The sequence below is a fragment of the Taudactylus pleione genome, unplaced genomic scaffold, assembly GCF_031769625.1.
Source record: "Taudactylus pleione unplaced genomic scaffold, aTauple2 ptg001272l, whole genome shotgun sequence".
Classification (NCBI taxonomy): domain Eukaryota; kingdom Metazoa; phylum Chordata; class Amphibia; order Anura; family Myobatrachidae; genus Taudactylus; species Taudactylus pleione.
Genome location: NW_028285672.1, coordinates 195,629 through 215,046, shown reverse-complemented (window position 1 = coordinate 215,046; position 19,418 = coordinate 195,629). Strand labels below are relative to the sequence as shown.

Below are 19,418 nucleotides of genomic sequence, written 5' to 3'. Positions count from 1 at the left end.
ACTGCTTCTAAATGGATACTGGCCTAAGTGTATATACTGTGGGACTGTGGTTGGCTCATTAATTGGACTCATTGACTCTGGGTCATTGTACATTCAGAAAATGTAAAAAAAAAAAATTGAACAGAAGGGGTTGATTCAGCCAAACTCTGCTACTCGGCCTCCGCTGTTACAGATGTAATAAAAGTTACTTTATTATTGCAAGCATAATCCAAATGGACCTAAAGTTAATATTCATCCAAATGTTTCATATTTTCCAAAATAAAGTATTTTCGGAATCTAAAAAAATCAACCCACTAACTAAATTTAAGAAATGTGAAAAAATATGTAAATATGCAGCAATGTACAGCTTTTTACTAATTTCTTAGCATATTTTTAACTTCCGATTAAAATTACCATCAACCCTCATGGTACTTAAGTCTTGGGCCTCCGCTTCATATGTTTTTTTTTTTTTGTAATGTTATATCACAGACCAAGACACTGATATTTTTACGCTTTTGTTTCACAAGAACGCACAAGAAAACGTGATGTAGAAAAGGTGTACAAATATACACACCAGGCCTCGCAAATCACTGTCCAGGTTTTTCCAATGTTCAAGGTAGAAGTCGCCAAATGTACTAGGCCGCCAGTTTCAAAATTAGCCAGAAAAAAAATCACAAAACAATAGAAGTGCTTGTGGCCACAGGATAGTTGCAGAATCATACTTCTGTGGCCTCTTGGTACACATATGGGGCCTATTCGGTTTAATTAAAAGCTTATAAATCTACCCATGGGCACTTGCAATTCTGGCAGTAGTGAATAAATTATTGATGTTTTGGGGAATATGTTTGAAGTGCATTTTTCTGAGGTTCTTTGTCACACTGAGCAGGACGCAGGATCAGCTTCATGACCAGAGAACGGGCCCACGCAGATCCTGCGCTAGGCGTATATTCAGAGCTTGATTGACTCTGTACTCAGATCAGGAGCAAATGATTGGATTGATCATACAACCCTCCAAATTTTTATGAGCAGGTGAGGAAAACATACAAATTCCATATATCTCAATACATATGGCACATTTTGTTATGCATGCCTAGATCACCACATGACTCCTGCAGAATAATAATGGTTTCACCTTTAACAGCTGCCTTTCCCAGGTGAAGTAAGTTCACCAGGTACTAGGATGCCGCCAGGACTTAACGCAAGTACAAAGAGTCAATGTGGAAACTAGGCAGCACAAGTAATGGACTGAGGTGGGAGCAAAAGAGAATCCAGGTCCAGAAAAATGTAGATAACCAGGCAGACTGGCAAAGACTGACTGCAGACGGATTCCTACAAGCAGGGACATGTAGAAATGCAAGAACTAGCAGAAAACTACTAGTATGCTGCATCAGGGCAGGCGACTTCTGGCAGGACACAAGCTGCTACTGGCAATGCAACAAGACCCTGACTGTGCTTGAACTATTCAGGGAGCCAACCAGAACAGAGAAAGGCCCCATGTAATTCATTACACTGCAGCTGAGTAGCTGCGCATACAGAGACAGGCCCCATACAATTAATTACACTGCTGCAGTGTAGTTACGGGTACAAAGAAAGCATCCTGGCTGTTAGTAACAGCCAGGACCAACAGAAAGTGAGGCCGCAGAGAGTCCTGATTGCCTAGCAACCGTCAAGACCCTCAACCATTGTGGCTGACTTTACGCAGAGTCCCGGTCGCTTAGCACTGACCCGTCAGAATTAGGAGCAGCTGCGGAAGCCCCTAACACATTACCATCAATTGAACCCATGACCTCTGCTATGAGCTGTAATTAATTATTCTTAATTGTAAGAATAAGTGCTCTAGGTATTTATTTTATCCAGCGCTTATACTTCCCTTATTGGGACTATTTGACTGTTAAATTGAGTAATGTATTTGCACTGAGGTGTACAATTTTCTTGTGATCTAATTAGCACCAAGACGGATTATTCATTACAATGTTTCTCGGTACTAGTGGTTTGTGGATTTGGGTTGAGGACCTTAGGCCTTGCTGTATGGGCTGGAGTGTGAATGAAGCTGGGTGGTTTAATAATGCTGTCCCTCATGCAGGTTTAATAACAGCAGAAGACTAATGTTGGAGAATGGTACTGAGAACAGATGCAGGATAGCGCGATTACCTGCAGCTGCAGCAGAAGGTAGACTGTTCAGAAGCAGACTGCAATGAATTAGAACTGGGTGCAGGAAGCACAATTGAGGCAGACCGCAATTAAATATGCTGTGAAGTAATTCTGGCACAGGTTTTCTGGGTGGCACTGGAGCAGAATATTGTGAAGCAGGTTTCCTGGATAGCACTGAACAGAATGCTGAAAGGCAATACTGGAACAGGTTTTCTGGACAGCACTGAAACAGATACTGAATCAGGAACCAGCGTACAGATCCTCAGATAGATATGTTCTGGCAGTTTCTGGTTTACATAGGGTGCCCTTAGAACTGATATGTTGGATGAATCATGTGACCAGAGTTGCTGGAGACTTATCAAAACGGATCATGGTCTAGGAACTGCAAAAGACAGATGAGTGACTACAAGTCTCAGGGATGCCACAGATGGCAGTAAGGTAACGCCGGACCCGGTAACGGGGACCCAGACTCCGATGTGTGACACAATAGCTGTAAACAAATATTGGTCATGTAATTATTCCTCTGAACTTTCAGAGCTGCTCCCTTGCTATCCCTTATATTCAGTTGGCATAATCCAGTTTTTCAGGATTTGGCCAACAAGCTGCATCATTTCAATTAGGATTGAATAATTAGTGTAGTAATATTGATTTTTTATGTAAATTTACACTTAGACATTTAGAAAAATAATTTAAAGTATAAATTAATGTGTCTTTAAGAAAGAGTTACATTTACAAGATTAAAGAATAGCACAATTGGGTATTTGGACAATAGTTGGCGCCCTATAAATAAATAAATGCAAATACATAAGGTGTTCACTGCTAAATTACATATGTAACATAAAACAGGTCAAGAATAACATTACTCCCCTTTTCATGAACCATATTATAAATGATAAAATCCAAAAATGTATTATGAAAGATAGGTCTGCATGATGACACTTGTAGTTCATGGTCTGGAGCAAAATTAGTAATTTCAGGCAGCAATTTTTTTGTTTCATTTTAAGATAATATTTATTTTACAGGGTTAATTGATTTTAGAAAAGCATGTTCTACATAGCTGGCTTAATAAGAACATTTGTTTACAATATAAACTACTTTCTAGTAATACTACTGATCAAATATTATTAAAATAATATATACAATAATAAAGGTTCTGATAAAATTCAGATACATAATAGAATATTATTACATTAAATAGCATAGATCATATTTTGCCACAAAACTAAAGAATTTCAAGATTGGTAGGTCAGCGTCTAGACCAGCTAGGAGGCTACCTACCAAAAACATACTGCCGACCTTTGAAATGACCAAACAGGAGCAGATAGAGGGTGCATACAGTAATGTAGAGGGATATTGTTTTAAAACATTGCAATCAAGCAAATACTGTAGTATGCTAAGTTTACCTACACAATTAAGGCAGCTATTTTATGAGTAGACCAATTTTCAGGTATACAGTATGTGACCTATTAATTTATTTGGAAGTAAGTAAGCAATATACCTCAATGGTGCTAGCAGTTCCCAGTGATTTCGTAGGCTGCTGTTATGAATCCACCCACAAAATAGCTTCCACCATTATTTTTAGCAACAGATTCAGCTTTTCCATGCAGTAATTTTTGTTCATGCAGCTGTCTATATACCAGTCTTACTAATTGCTGAAGAAAGGCTCACTGTTTAAACAATTTGCCATTTTTAATTACCCACTCTCACCTGCGGACAGTTCCTGTCTAATCCAATATGCTAATTAGAAGACAATTGAGCAGCATCTAAGTAGTGCGCAAACAAACATTACCCCAGTGGCTATGCTTTGGGGAGCGACACTAGAATAGCTATTTGCAACAGATTTTTCTGTGTTCTTTTTACAGACTTTCATCTAGACAAAATTATATATATTGGTACTTAACATTTTAAGGATGATTTTGGAGGAACTTAGAGTTTCATCCACTATAAAACAATAAATGTTCCCTTCTTAAAAATGTTCCCGTAGGACAAATTGCAAGTTATGGGGAGAAGGTGTAGTTGGTTATTAATAAGGTTCAGCTGGATTCGTAGTTTGATTGAGTGACTCCACTTCTGATTTGTAACTTAATGAACCACTAAGCCCAAAATACGAATTGGCTTCTATAATAGATCTACTAATAACATTCACAAATATATATAAATATATGTCAGCATTTCAGGAACTTATCATAACTGAAGATATGAGATATAAGTCCTGATTTTGAGGGAAAATATTTTCCTGCATACGTCAGACCTCCTAAATCTAGTCTGATTGAGGTCCCTTTAGCCCTGTGTGTTTTAGGGTGAGATGTACGAACATCTCACTTATCTCAGCACTAAGAGACATCCTGCATAGATGCCTATTTCACTAATGTAGGAGTTTTAGTCCAGCAATGTATTAAAGCATAACAAGAGTGTTGCTATGGAAACTCAACCTATGGTGATCTCTGCCCGGCTGTTTCGTATTAACATAGTGTGCATGCGGTATGTAATGGCGCCTGCGTGGCCCCCATTGCACATTCCCGAGTTCTAAAAAAAAAATCACAAATTGTCAATTTGAGCAATTGTGGCGCCAATATTAAGAGAAACCAAAGGCATTTGAAGAAGCAGTAATAACTTCTTTTTTCATTTTAGCGAAAGCACCCAAAGAGTGGTTATCACTAATTGATACATTTGCCCCATTGTCTCTTTTTGCCAAAGATGGCTAAATACAAAGATTCATTTTTGGCACTCCGGTGCATAGCATATGTTAAACATAGCACATACAAGTTATGCAAACATCATTCAGGCACATCGTGGCGTTCTCAAGTGTAATAAATTCTGATGATATTGTTTTGATCAGTTTTCACCCAGGCAAAGTGCTGCAGACACAAGTATTATTATTAGAATTGGGTATTATTTGGGTCTGCATGACTCCATAAAGCTACAAATATAACAAAAATCTGATTCTAATTTAAATCTACCATATGCCCAACCCAAGAATGTTCTGCAGATTTCCTGGGGTGAAAATAATTTTTCCATCCAGTCTTTAAATTGTTTAAGATATCATGTGGTAACAAATAAATAACATAATAATATTTTGTGCAGTCAAATAGTAAACCTAATATAAATTAAACAACTTTGGGAATGCATTTAACTTATGTAAAACGGTGCAAACCTACAGAAAACAGGGATAAACTTGTGACATAAATGTGCCCATTCCACAGAAGCCATCCCTTGCTCCTTAGATACAGATTAACGTTCAATAAGTCCATTAACAGTAATAATGTAATCAAAATCAACAAATACCATGCGAAAGATTCCATAGGCACATTTCAAGATTGTCCCTCACAAACTCCAATTCTTGAACCTTATTACTGAGTTTGAAGTTCAAAAGCAGTTAAAAAAAATTCCATAGGAAATGGAAAAACAAATTCAGATCCTAAAGTACTAATTGGAATTGTCTGGGTCATTTTGATTGCACTATTTCAAATATATAATTGCCACTTGGTTGATTTACACAATGTTCATTATAAAGTAGTGTTCTGTACAGTTTAAACATTTTCATGAAAAATTCCTTATTTCATGCTTTGTTTCTTGCTATACGTATGGATAAAATTATAGGATTCTGAAATACTTCAGTTGTCTTGCATTGATAAACTCATCGCACTATGAATGCCTTTGTCCTCCTGATTTCAGAATTTGTTTCTTTTCAAAATATCCATATTTGATGAAGAGTTGCATAATACGATGTTTAAAAATCTTTACAATGGTTAACATAATGAGATGTATATTATTGCAGCTCAAGTGACTCCAGTGGGTGTAAATCAGATTCCGTTTTGAGGCTGTGGAAGCTTGTAGGGTCCTCCAAATATATCTTCATGATAACGCATTTCATTCTGCAAAACAGGACAAGAAATAATAATTTGCATCTGATTTCCTGTGGTTATTGGTTGCTAAATCAGCATTAGACAATACATTCTAATTACATTCATCTTTGTAAGTTGAAAACAACCAATATGGCATAGTAGGTCGGTTTAATGAATGTCATTGTGGTCAAGTAATGTTGGTTGCAGTGATTTCCGATCATGTCTACGTGGTCAGGTAATCTTGGGTCTATGTGACCAGGTAATATGAGATAGATGCAAAACCTTATGGTCACTTTTGCATGGTTATGTAAGGTGGGATAGGTGAAGAACATCATGATCATATATACATGGTAAGGTAATGATGGGAAGATGTAGTGACCTATATCTGTACAGAGCAATACATTTGTATTAAGATCATGCCCAGTGGTCTGGTCATATTGGTTTAGTGCACTAAACTGTCTAATCTGTAAAAATCCACAAACTTCATGAAATATTCAAAATTATTTTAATCTGCATCTGTTAAACATTCTAGAGTTTCATGAGCGTTGTCAAATATCAATTAACCATAAGGGAAGGGGGGAGCTGACTTTGCATTAGCTTGGACACACTGGCAACGGCACTTCATCTTGCCCCCTGTGCGGCCCCGTCTCACCCCTGACCCACTGATTTTTGCACACATCAGAGAGTCTGGAGCTAATTATGATAAAATACATTTAGATTGTGTACTTTTCATTTACCAGTCCAACATTCATTCACATTTGGTTATTGAAAGGTCACTCATTAATGTGCAGCATACCTTTAGCTGGGAGAAACAGTTTTGTGCTTCCTCCTCACTCAGCCCCTTCTTCCTCGCAATAATCCATTTCAGTGTATCAGCCACATCTCTGGCCATCTCCAAACTCCCACATACATACACATGTCCTTCTTCTCCAAAGACAGTCTTGTAGACGACATCTTCAAGGTTTTTCTTGAGAAGGTCCTGAACATATGTCTGAAGATAAAAGACAGAATGGGATTTTGAAATTACTAATGCAATGTCATTGACCTGTTTCTACATAGGCAAATGTATGTATGTGATATCTCATTTTTGTTGCCTCTGTTGAAGATCATGAGCTAAACAAAAAAGCAACTTCAAATGAAGATAAATTTTAAGTCAAACAATAGTAACATATCCCTATATTATAAGTGGAAAAGTAACAACTGATATGACTGTGAAAATTAGGACACATGACACGTGCCCGAGTTAAAAAAAATGATACGGCAAGCCTATATATATATATATATATATATATATATATATATATACACAGTATACCTATATATACTGCGTGTGTGTATATATATATATATACACAGTATATCTATATATACTGCGTGTGTGTATATATATATATATATATATATATATACACACACAAATAAGCCTATTTTTTATATATATATATATATATATGCACAGTAGAACGGCACTCCTCCGTCTTTCCACAAATAGAGAGTAAGGACAAATAGGTCTTTATTAACCTGTTTTCAAGGAATTATTAGATTATTAGATATTCAGGCAGTGCTGAATAGGGAAGGTTTAATTATAGCCAAACTATATTCCCTTCCTTTATTGCACATTAACACATCTTTATTTCTATTAAAGAAAAATGATCATTTCTTGCAGTGACTTTTTAAACAGAGTTCTTGCTGTGTTACTACCTTAGAATAAATGGGTGTGTTTTTCACAGCTACAACCAGTAACATTAGCAGCTTTGTCATCATCGCTATAAACTTTCACCTCACACCAGGGTCAGACCAATTCAGGAAGCTGCGTTTGAGACTTTCAGCAGCCATGTTAGTCTCAATTTGCGATTACATGACCCATACCACGCCCTTACTTTCTTGGCCAATGTAAACCCACTGCACCTGCATAATACACCATCTCCTCCTTGTGGTGCACTCTGAGCACACCCAGGAAGGTAAGTTCCATCATACACTTAATCTCTGTTTACCAGACATTTTGACCAGTCTTTAACTGAGGCTGTTACTGTGCAAATATTGGGAACTCGCAAACACAGTATTAAGTAAAGCGACATCCTAGAGTAGAGGCAAAAGGTGTCCAGGAATTCTCCTTTTGAGCCTGTGTCTGGCTGCAAAGTATGCTCCAATATGGCAGCTTCCGATGGATACAGCTATGACAGATGTGTCCCCAAAGGAGTTAAAAAGCTGAAGAGTTCTACGAAGGGCCGTAACAGTTCATTTTATATTTAAACCTTTTTGCATAAGCATCACATTACATTTAACCAAATTGAAATTAAATTGAGATATAATGAGTATACTATGGATATATTATTTACAGTATCTTACTATTAATACAAATGTACTACTACTATACAGTAGTAATATTTACAAGATAGTAATACTTACCTACATGGCTCTTTTTAACCAACAAACAATGGTCCGCACTGGTTTCCCCACTTAATTTTACATTGCATTAACCTAATCTGAAGGACTAACTTGATGAAGTTAATTATGTCTTATCATTTTGTATTGGCTAACCTTAGAAAATAAGTGTAGGCTAAACCCCTGTGGCCTTAGTGAAAAATGAATTTATTTCCGCATTAATATAAATAGAGCATGTGATGCAGTACAATATGTCAGTCTGATGTATAGCATTCAGGTAACACACCTATGTGATATCATTTACTTCTCACCTTTGCTTGTCCTGGCTCCCGGGAATAAGCAGTGAATACATCTTTTAAAATGCCTTTGCTTTTCATGTGCTCCTTCTCTTCTTTGTAGATTTCATCAACTCCTGATTGTTGACAACCAGTCAGCAATATCGTATGACCAACCTTTGTTCCTATAAGGAGACCATTATTATTAAAAAGTAATTTATATGTGAAAGGAATCATAATATACCGTAACTTATTCATATGGTACTAAGGGCCTGCCTGATTCAGGTTGGATCGCAGCTGCGATTACGCACACAGTCTCACTGCAAAGGTATGCTAATCTATTGCGATCGCTATGCCATCGCAGCACAACATAAGGACGGTCACCTTACCTTACACACATCCGTAATACTTAACTAGACTGCGAAAACATCGGTAACATCGAGTACAATCAGAGCCTCACACACACTTGCACAAGGTCAGACCTTACTCAGAAATTGCTAACATTCCAATACGCAGTGAGAGCCTAAGCTGCGTAAGCAATCTCAGTGGATAATTTATGCACGCCCCTGCAACAGCGTTCAAACGCATTGGCACGCCTGCTTTTTGCTGACTCCCCCCTCCCCGTCACCTCCCACAAATGCTACTCCCTGTCAATCACTCTGCGATGGGTCTGCGTAGTCACTGCGATCGCAGTCCCGATCGCAGGGACTGGTTCGCGCACTGCAATGCATACAGTACGCATGTGCAGAAGGCAACAATCGGCCCATAGCGTGAGTAATCGCCGTTAGGATCCAACCTGAATCAGGCCCTAAATGTGCCGTAACATCACGCTATGACCCGGCGAGCCTACAGTATGTCTAATTACTTAATGATCAGTTAGAGCAGAGTCTTGGCAATAGAAGACTTTCACCAATGTGCAAGAACTTGTGACATACAGTTCCTGTTTCTTAAATTTGGCAGTGCAAACACTATTCTTTATTGCACAAATCAGGACATTAAGTTAGTTCCATCTGTTCTTTGCAACATGTAGAATTAATTTATGGCGGTACTACCAACAGTGTCTGAGCCAGTTATGATCTCTAAGTGCTTTTGTCATAGTCTATGACTGTCTAACATTAACATTAACCTTATCTCTCATTATTTACTGAAACGCGTGGTTCTACAGTGTTTGCAGGTTGGACTTTGGATGTGAGTTTGTATAATGCACCTCATCACATTTTTACACCTCTCCACACACGTGCTGGTGATTTTTCTCCTAATGGCATGGTAGGCATTTATATAGTGTCTACATTATACGGTTCCTGCCCCAGTGGAGTTTACAATATATCTTCCCTACTAAGCAAAACACAGTGGCTTATTTCATTGGAAGCCAATTACCCTACCAGTATGACTTTGGAATGTGGAAGTAAACAGGAGCCCACGGAGGAAACACACGCAATCAATGGAGGACAAACAAACTCCACACAGATAGACATTCACATTCACGCATTGACTCTTTCATACTTATAATTACTGTCACAGAGAGTATCCACAGATGTTTTCCCCTGATACAATGTATGAAGAATGAGTGTTGAATGGGCTGCATGCTTCCATTATATGGCCATAGACATGTGACATTTACTGATGCCTGCTGATTGGCTACCATTACATTCCATGCACTGTGATTTGCCTGATACTACAATGGGCATTATTCATGAGTCACTGATTTACAATCTCACAAATCTATTTGCTGTTGCTGCTGTAATTAACTAAATAAATCACAAGTGGTCTGGAGATGTAATTATTATTTTCTTATTTTTCTTCAGGTTAGATTTACCACTGTTATAATGTCCCCAAGGAATTGACCTCCACCCTAATATTCAGACAGGTCCTAGTGACAGGGCATGTAATAAAATGGATGACCCCTTCAACTAATAGTCTGCCTGTTATTAGTACAAAAAAGTTGGAATTATTTTGCAGTTGAACAAATGTACAAGTTCTTCATGTTTAGTTCCCAAGGAAAAAAAAATATTTGAATCAAATCTTGTTGTAGCAAATGTGCGATTATCCCTTTGTCTGATACATACTGTATGTTGCATTATGCTATTTGGTTTGTTTATCAATACTAATAACACTGCACACGACATAGCATTTCAGATATTAAGTATAAACAGAGACATTTTTTCATGCACACACACACCGCCAAAAAGTACCATAACACTATATAGAATGTCTATGAAAGATGACGTTTGCCTCTCTAACTAACTGTTCCTCTCTACTTTAAAATAATACTTAATATAATATGTCACTTTCACATCACATTACTGTCTGTTATGGTAATTAATTTGGTTCAGTATATATATATGACATACCTTTTTTTTCTAGGTCATATAATCTCTGTTGCCAGAATGCTCTGAATGGAGAAATTCCTGTTCCAGGGCCAACCAGAATGCATGGTGTTAGAGGGTTCTCTGGGAGATGGAATGTGTTTGTGCTGCAAAATAGATACATCAACATGTATAGTAAAATAGCAACAAACATATATATATATATATATATATATTTATCAGAGCTAAAATTATCCTTAAGATGGAACATCTTAAGGATAATTCCTACTACAGCCCTAACTGTGTGGAGTTTTTATATTCTCCCTGTGCTTGCATGGGTTTCTTCCGAGTGCTCCGGTTTCCTCCCACACTCCAAAAATATACTGGTAGGTTAATTTGGTCCAAACAAAACTTAACCCTAGTGTGTGTGTGTGTGTGTGTGAGCATGTGGTAGGGAATATAGATTGTAAGCTCCACTGGGGCAGGGACTGATGTGAATGGACAAATATTCTCTGTAAAGCACTGAGGAATATGTGTGCGCTATATAAATAACTGGTAATAATAAATAGTAATAACATGCGGCCACCTAGGGCCCGGCGGACATATTTTTTTCCCCACATTTATTTAATCAAGCTGTAGGGAGGACAATGAGTCTCCCTAGCCCAGTCCCATGCGGTACTACCAAGTTTTGGGAGAAATCTGGGTGGGGCTACAGTGACATGTTCAACAACTTCTGGGGAGTCTCCACATCATGGTGAGTGGGCGGGGCCAATAGGGTGCATCTCTATGAAAATTATGCTACAAGGGCAATGACGCAAAGCACCAGGCGCACTCCCCATCAGTGATTAGTGTATACTATCCCCGACTTACCCTGAATTGCCCCTGATATAAAATGTATTAAGTTTTTATTAAATAAATTCTGTATACATTTTGTTTTTCAGATTACATTTCTCTGTGCCCCTGAGATTGTAATTTAATTTTTGCACATAGGGAAACAGAGTGACTTATCCTACGTCACAGGAAGCTGACACTGGGATTCAAACTGCCCTGCAAATATGTGTCTATGCTACACAATCTGTGCACTTTTTAATAACATACTCTTTTGTTAAATATTTCATGGCATACAGCACTATGGCATTGTATGGTGAAGAGCATGTATCACTATATTCTGTACATACCTTCGAATAAAACAGGGAACCATGTCATTGAGACACATAGTGTTAAACCATGTACTGCACACTCCATGGTGAAGTGTACCGTGACCTCCTAAAAAGAAACAAATGAATAATTATGCAGAGAATAATAGACATGGCTAATATACTGTACAGTAAATCCAACATATTTGAAATGAGTGTGTATAACATTTTATGTGTTCCTGCTGATGGGCTCAGCCCAAGAGCACCTGCATGAAGACTAAGGTAATTCAAAAAAGGATTCCAAAAATTATTATTTTTGTTGGTTAAAATACTAATATGTTAGGAAAGAACTCCAAGAGATCTATATTGGTTATGTAAACACACATCTCCATAGTTTTAGAAATTGCAAACAAAATGCATTTCCTCCTCATCCCTGAAAAGCATCAGGAAGTCTGTACACCTATGTACATACTCTGCTAATGAGGCATGCCTCACCACCATATAGGGGGAGATTTATCAAGCTTCCTATAGAGTTGAAAAGTGGACAAATAGAGAGGTTACCCATAGCAACCAATCAACTAGATGAAATGGACAAATAGAGAAGTTTGCCATAGCAACCAATAAGCTTCTAGCTAGCATTTATCAAGTACACTCTATAAAATGAAAGGTTGGTTGCTATGGGAAGTTTGTCCACTTCTCCATTCTATAAAAGACTTGATACATCTCCCTCATAGTTACCAGATTACATGCGTACACTGTCAGCATGGAGAGAAGAGATCTGTCCGCTAGGGGTGGTACAGCAGAGCTCAGATCTCTCTCACATTTATATTCAGAGCAATAATAAGCAATGCTAATGCTAAATGACAATGAGAATTGCGTACAGCACACAGAACAAGAAAAACTATTCTGCGTCTATAGAGATGCATTCTCAAAGCCAAGATCAGCCCTGGAAATTATGGAGCCTTGAAAATTGATTGTGAAAACATTTTGAAGCTAAATTGCTGAAAAGTACCTATGAAGCTAAACTGTCAAAATAAATGACTCTGTTGTATGAAACAGTGTAATTAATCTGATATGTGTTGCTCCACTGCACTAAACACATCCATAACCGGGGTGCAAGAGAGATGTGACCACATTGTATGAACAAAAAAATCCTAGCTACTTGCTACTCACCAAGTCTGTTTTTTTTTGTTGTGTGAGAGTGTTGTATTGTGTATTTGTGTTTTATTTTTTCATGTTCTACTGTATATTTTTGTTTGTTTATTTCTGTTAAAAGTCCATCCATGTTTGATGAGAGGCATAATAAACCCCTATAGCCCAGTTGAATGCTACAGCCCCAGATATCATTTAGAATGTAAGCATTAGAATTGATATCCTTTTTGAATGGGTTGAGGCTTGCTGCACACAGGATTTAAAGACAAATCCTCCCCACAAGCAACAGAAGGGAGTCACTTGACACAAGATGGATTTAATTAACTTAAACATGGGAAGCAAGAGAGATGTGACCCCTAAAATTGTGTAATGAAAAGGTCACAGCATACCGTAGCTTTAAAAGATGAATACAGCAAGCCTCAACCCAGAGAAGAGCTTAGCAATTATCACATGTGAATTCAAAGGGATATCTAGTGTAGGACTGGCCAGAAGGGAAAACTTGAATTGGTCAGCTTAATGTATATTGCAAACGTTCTTTGTTTTTAATACAGAGTACAAATTGAAAGTATTAATGGTGCATTTTTATTTATACAATGTAGTCACATACTTATTGCCCCCAACTATGGTGATGAGTGCAGTAGATCAATTCCTTCTTATTATACAATTTTTATGATCACATCTCTCTTGCACCCCATTTTTTAGTTAATTCTAGGGATGTGCAGGCTCGGATAGGTTTGAATTTGCATGCCGAGTTCGGATTTTTCCCTCCAAAAATCGGGTCTCAGAAAGAGGCAAAAAGTCATGGACTTTTGTCCAGGAGTGATGTAGTTTGTCCATGAAAGATTATGTTTTGCCTCTTTCTGAGACCCGATTTTTGGAGGGAAAAATCCGAACTCGGCATGCAAATTTGAACCTATCCGAGCCTGCACATCCCTAATTAAATCCAACCTGTGTCAGGTGACAACAGGTGATATGTCCATAAAACCTATTTGGAATAGAAAAGATGGTCATGTTGTACCAATAGACATAGTTGAGATCAACTGCTGATACCTTACACTTAAAATATATTTTTATATGAAGTGATGTTAACAACAACAGTGGGCCTATTGATGGACTTGGACTTCAGGACCACATCCTCTAAAGACCACACGTGAACGGATGACCAATTACCTTTAGTTTTGTAGTTTACAACAGCAACTGTCAGGTGAATCTCCCCAGGTGTCAGGTCCTTTGAGGAGCTCACAGAGTAGTACCGTGCCTTGAGTGGAGGCAGCTGAGTTAACAGAAATGTAGCAGTCACTTCTAGAGATTTAAACTCTTCCAGTACCTCAAGGAATGTTGGATAGTTGTAGGACTTCCACGCATTGTATTTGTCTGTGTTCTAGAGATGAAAAGTAGCCCAAGAATTCGCTTAATGGCAAACAAAGTACTTATGGTTTTATTCAGAATTAGGAGCATGAGCAAAGCAAAACAGAAAAAAGAAAATCAATAGAATTTGCACCATGGCAAAACCATGTTGCACAGCAGGAAAGGGGGGTTTAAAATGTGTAGACAGATTGGAAAGGGGGGAGGTCCTATATTAGGGTAGGTACATACTTGCACAATATTGGTCAAATCAGAATGACAAATTGGGCATATTGTGCAGTGTATATGCCCGACTGTGCGCTCCTGTGGGTTGCATGTGATTTTGTGTGATTGGCCATGCTGCTCGGCCAATCACACAATATAGCATGCGGGGCTGTACATATTAATGAAGGACGGAACAGTGATCCTTCCGTCATTCATTCAATCTTTTAAGTGTGTACCGGCAATCTCCTTTGGAGTGGGGTGAAGGGAAATAGCCCCCTCCATCTGCATGACTGCCAGTCGTACAAGTGTGTAGTCGACCTTAGACATACAATACTATCCCTCTATACCGGGACACTCATGAATTATACCCCTTTTACACCCGAGCTAAAACCCGGGTTATTGCAGGGTTAACCCGGGCAGCTCCTTGATGTAAAAGAGGTGAGGGTTGGATCAACATTTGTATACAATTATTGTTACTTCTGGCATCCTGGAGTGTTTATAATTTTTTGTTGAAAACCACTTTTTTATTTTAAAAAAATCTATGTTTGCAGAAATGTCCATTTGACTATTTATTTAGTAAGAAGGAATTGTAGGTAGTGTGACCATTTAAAATAGGCAAGTGACTCAAGGTATCTTGATTTTCTAAATACATACACTGCTGATTTGTAAACATAATCTACAATATAAGACAAAAAGATGCCTAAAATAGTGCTGCATTGTACTCAAAACTAATGACAAAGTTGGGTGCAGATTTAGTGAATTTTATACGTACATTGCACAAGTCTTCCAGTCTCCGTTTATCTTTACCATCAGCAGCCAGCAGAGCCAGTTTTTTCAGAAGTAATTGAGAAGGGGGAGTAGTTAAGTCTAGGAAATAAGTCAAAGCCTGGGATAGTGAGCAAGTAGGGATTTTCTCACTGACTGTCCAGAAGTTACCTGAAATACAGGAAGGAGAGGAAATCTATCTGTATGAGTTCCAAAGTGTTCCTGACACAGTTCCTAATTTTCCTCTACCAACAAAGTGTTGGGGAGTTTTTTTAACTAACAAACAAGAGTTATGGAATTCAGTAAAATCATGTAGCTGACATGACATTGGACAGTATCATATATCCTTCCTTTATATCCTAAACATATTGCTACCAGACCTTATTTAGTATGATATATAATGAATAATATAGTTGTGTTCTGCATGATAGAAAAATCAGACAGCACAGTCTTTCAATTGAATTTGTTTAAGGGTCATAACCTCATTCTTTGCATTCTGTAGGTAGTAAATTCAGTAATTTGACTTATAATGTTTACCAGTTTCTGAAATGCAAATATTTTATGTTGTTCTCCTAAACCAGGGTGTACCAAGGGCAGTGCGACCAGGGTTTTACCCAAGGAACAAGGCTGAGGGGCGGCAAAGTTGATGCCCTGGAGGAACCTGTCTCAGCTTGTAAGGTACCTGCAAGGATGCACTGCGACATTGAAAGGCACTAGGTGAGTCCTTGTGGCACACCTGGCATACTGCTCCTGGTCTCCTCTCCTGTGATATTATGCCATTTTACAGAACTGTCCTAAACTAATTTAGCATTTCATTTATTTTAAGAAAATGTGAAAACTACAAATGCACAATTAACTATCACCGTGTTATTGGGGTATATTTAATAGGACGTTATAGCTTATTTAATAGGACATTTCTAGGTCATGTAAAGGATATTTCCACTTTAGGGCCTGATGTCCAGAGCTCACTATGTGATTGCTTCCATTGTGACATTAAAATCTTATTACACTTTTTAAGGGGTCCTTCATAACAGATTCTCTACTAGGGGTGCATTTTTAAAGGGAATATTTCTTGTAATGAAAATATATTTTAATTAGGTTTTTTATTATTATTTATTTTATACCTATAAATATGAATATACATACATATATACATATATACTCTAAAAATTAGATTTTAACCATTGTAAAAATAGAAACAGGAAACATTTGTAAAACAAAATATGAGATTTGTCCATCTCCACAAATAGGAAGCATAATAAAGGAAAGGCCGACCAAGCCAATAGTGCCTGACACTAGAGATTTACAACAAGACTCAAAAAGAATTACAATTGTAAGGACTTGGTTGGGGGTATATGATCATAATGGGTAAATGGGTAAGTTATTCAAAGTGCTATAAATTGTTTATTATAATGAATGGATGAAGTTATTCAAAGTGCTATAAATTGTTTATTATAATGAATGGATGAAGTTATTCAAAGTAATATCAATTGTTTATTATAATGAGCATTATGTGCCCTTTTGCTTTATTGGAGACCTCAATAATCATGGAAATTTATAAAGAATATATACTGAGCCATGTTCTGAATATCTCAACACAGTTTCTGCCATGTTCCTAATGTATATGTATTTGCCATTAGAAAGGTATCCTTTTCCATTTCGTTTGGCTTAAGTAGCAGCTGGTTTACGGAGTCCCTAGTGTAAAGGGAGAACAGACGGTGGGCCTCCATTCCATAGTCCTGTCCTAGTTTCCTGGCCACCTTATTGCCAGGCAGCAGCTGTGTGTCCTTCTCTGCACTATAAAGGTGGTGCTGCCTATGTAAGGACTTCCATACAGCCTATGTGAATAATGAAAGAACAATCACATGTGAGAGAGACTTCTGCATTTGGTGTTTGACAACTTGGTTGCTGGTACTTGTTCTAAGTCCTCCCATAATGCAGAAGTAATCTCTATTGTTACAGTCAGACAGACAACCACAGCATTTTTATTTTTACGAAAACGTGTTCTAAATTGCACTCTGAAAAATATATCTAGTTGCTCTGGATTTGCTGGACAGATATTCTGTTATTGGGTTTCTGTCGATGTGTGACACAATCTGTTCCTTAGCTCATCAAAACATATACACATTAAATATATATAATACAAATGAAATAAAGGCAGCGCCTGTGGTTACAGGCAGCTGGTGCAGTGCATGCACCCTACGAATGATGTCATGCAGAGGGGGCGTAAATAAAAGTATTATTTGGTCCTAAATAAAAGTATTATTAAATGACAAACCCCAGATAGGGATGCTTTAAGAAGCAAACTGCGGCCCTGCAATTCTGGACTTCCACAAATCAGAGCCTGATTAAATCCAAGTCATTATAACTGTAATGTAATCACGGAACACACACTACACAAAATGCTGTAAGCTGATAGGATATGAGCGTTTACTTAATAAGCACCCTGGATGCTGAGCTAATATCAGTTTTTATTTTGGTTTTGTCAGGAAAGTGTGTACATTGTCAGACTGAAAAGGTTTCCAGCCTAATTAATACCTATCTTCTTACGGATGAATGATCCACTAAGCAACTTACATAATTACATGGCGTGATAAAACATATACAGCAGACTTTAAAGCCCATACTTACTATAATTGTATGGTACATGGCAAATGAAAGACACTTGATTTTGATTTCTCCATATGAATAATACAATGCGTCTTGAAATAAATACTGACCATCAATTATAAAACAATCAGTGTTTGGTTTAGTTTACTAATTCCAGAACAACTATTTTAAATGAATCGGTTTCCAGTGAAATCAGACTTTAGAGCAGTTATGCAAATAGTTATTAGAGTTTGCATTACTGTATATTTTAGCATGTATAAGTAGATTACTGGTACTGTATAAATCAGTGGCTGTGCTGAATTATTTATGTTTCTCAAATAAAAATATTTTCCATCCCTATTTTTTACTTGCAACATCTGCTGCCATTTGTTAAGTTGAACCCATTATTTCTATGGCTCACACCAAATGGTGAAGGCACTTTGTGGACAGAACCAAGATTTATTATTATGATGTAGTGTGTACAGTAAATTGATTATGAGCAACAAACAGTTTCAGTGAGGCCACTGGCTCATAGTAAGCTGAATGTTTCTGCCCACTGGGGAGAGACATTTGCCATGTAGTGATTTCAATGTACTTGTCAGCATGTCAGCTGTTTTAGTTCTTTAGTTTGTGTCTTTGGTGTAAGGTTGATAACCAGAACTCTGGTGGCAATATATGACTGCAAGTGAGCAGACATGTAGTATTTAATCATCATTGTTTATTTGTATGGCATCACAAAATCAAATGCATCACAGTCAATGTACATGTAGTATCTGATGATTGGTAAGTGCATACACACTTACCAATTGTCGGCCCAATGTGTCATAACTGATGTCACGACTGGGCAGGCATTTACATGTGCCCGTCCAGTTGTGATGTCAGTCACCGGCGGCCTGCGCAGCAAGCATACGGGGGGTCGGCTGACTGTCCATACACACAACACGATGTTCAGATATATCTGCAGATTTTTCTGCCATCAGCTGTGCTGCTCAGCCGACACGATATGTCTGCGAGCGACGTCGTTCACAGACATATAGTGTGTACACACTGGCCAACACACACACAATATATCGCCCGTTCAATTAAACGGCCAATATGTTGGCCAGTGTGTACCCAGCATTAGCAATAATGCTCAAACATAAGCAAAAGCACAAGACATTGGCAAAACTCCAAACTATAGCCAAAATGTCCAAATATAATTAGTTAAAATTTATTTTTAAACTTAAAAGACTAGGGCAAAATGTATCAAAAACCTTCTAAAGAGTG

The 19,418-nt window shown here is 37.7% G+C and overlaps 1 protein-coding gene across 1 annotated transcript in view; it reads right to left on the bottom strand.

Moving 5' to 3' along the window:
* Positions 1–5,709: 5,709 nt before the first annotated feature.
* Positions 5,710–19,418, bottom strand: part of NOS2 (nitric oxide synthase 2) — a 50,573-nt gene continuing 36,864 nt past the window's right edge. The window contains exons 20-26 of the mRNA XM_088462838.1: positions 15,571–15,734; positions 14,400–14,610; positions 12,120–12,207; positions 10,987–11,108; positions 8,672–8,820; positions 6,772–6,966; positions 5,710–6,005 (exon numbers count right to left, since the gene is read on the bottom strand). Coding sequence (XP_088318964.1) covers positions 5,934–6,005; positions 6,772–6,966; positions 8,672–8,820; positions 10,987–11,108; positions 12,120–12,207; positions 14,400–14,610; positions 15,571–15,734 — 1,001 coding nt within the window. The 3' untranslated portion in view covers positions 5,710–5,933. The remainder of the gene's footprint in view (positions 6,006–6,771; positions 6,967–8,671; positions 8,821–10,986; positions 11,109–12,119; positions 12,208–14,399; positions 14,611–15,570; positions 15,735–19,418) is intronic.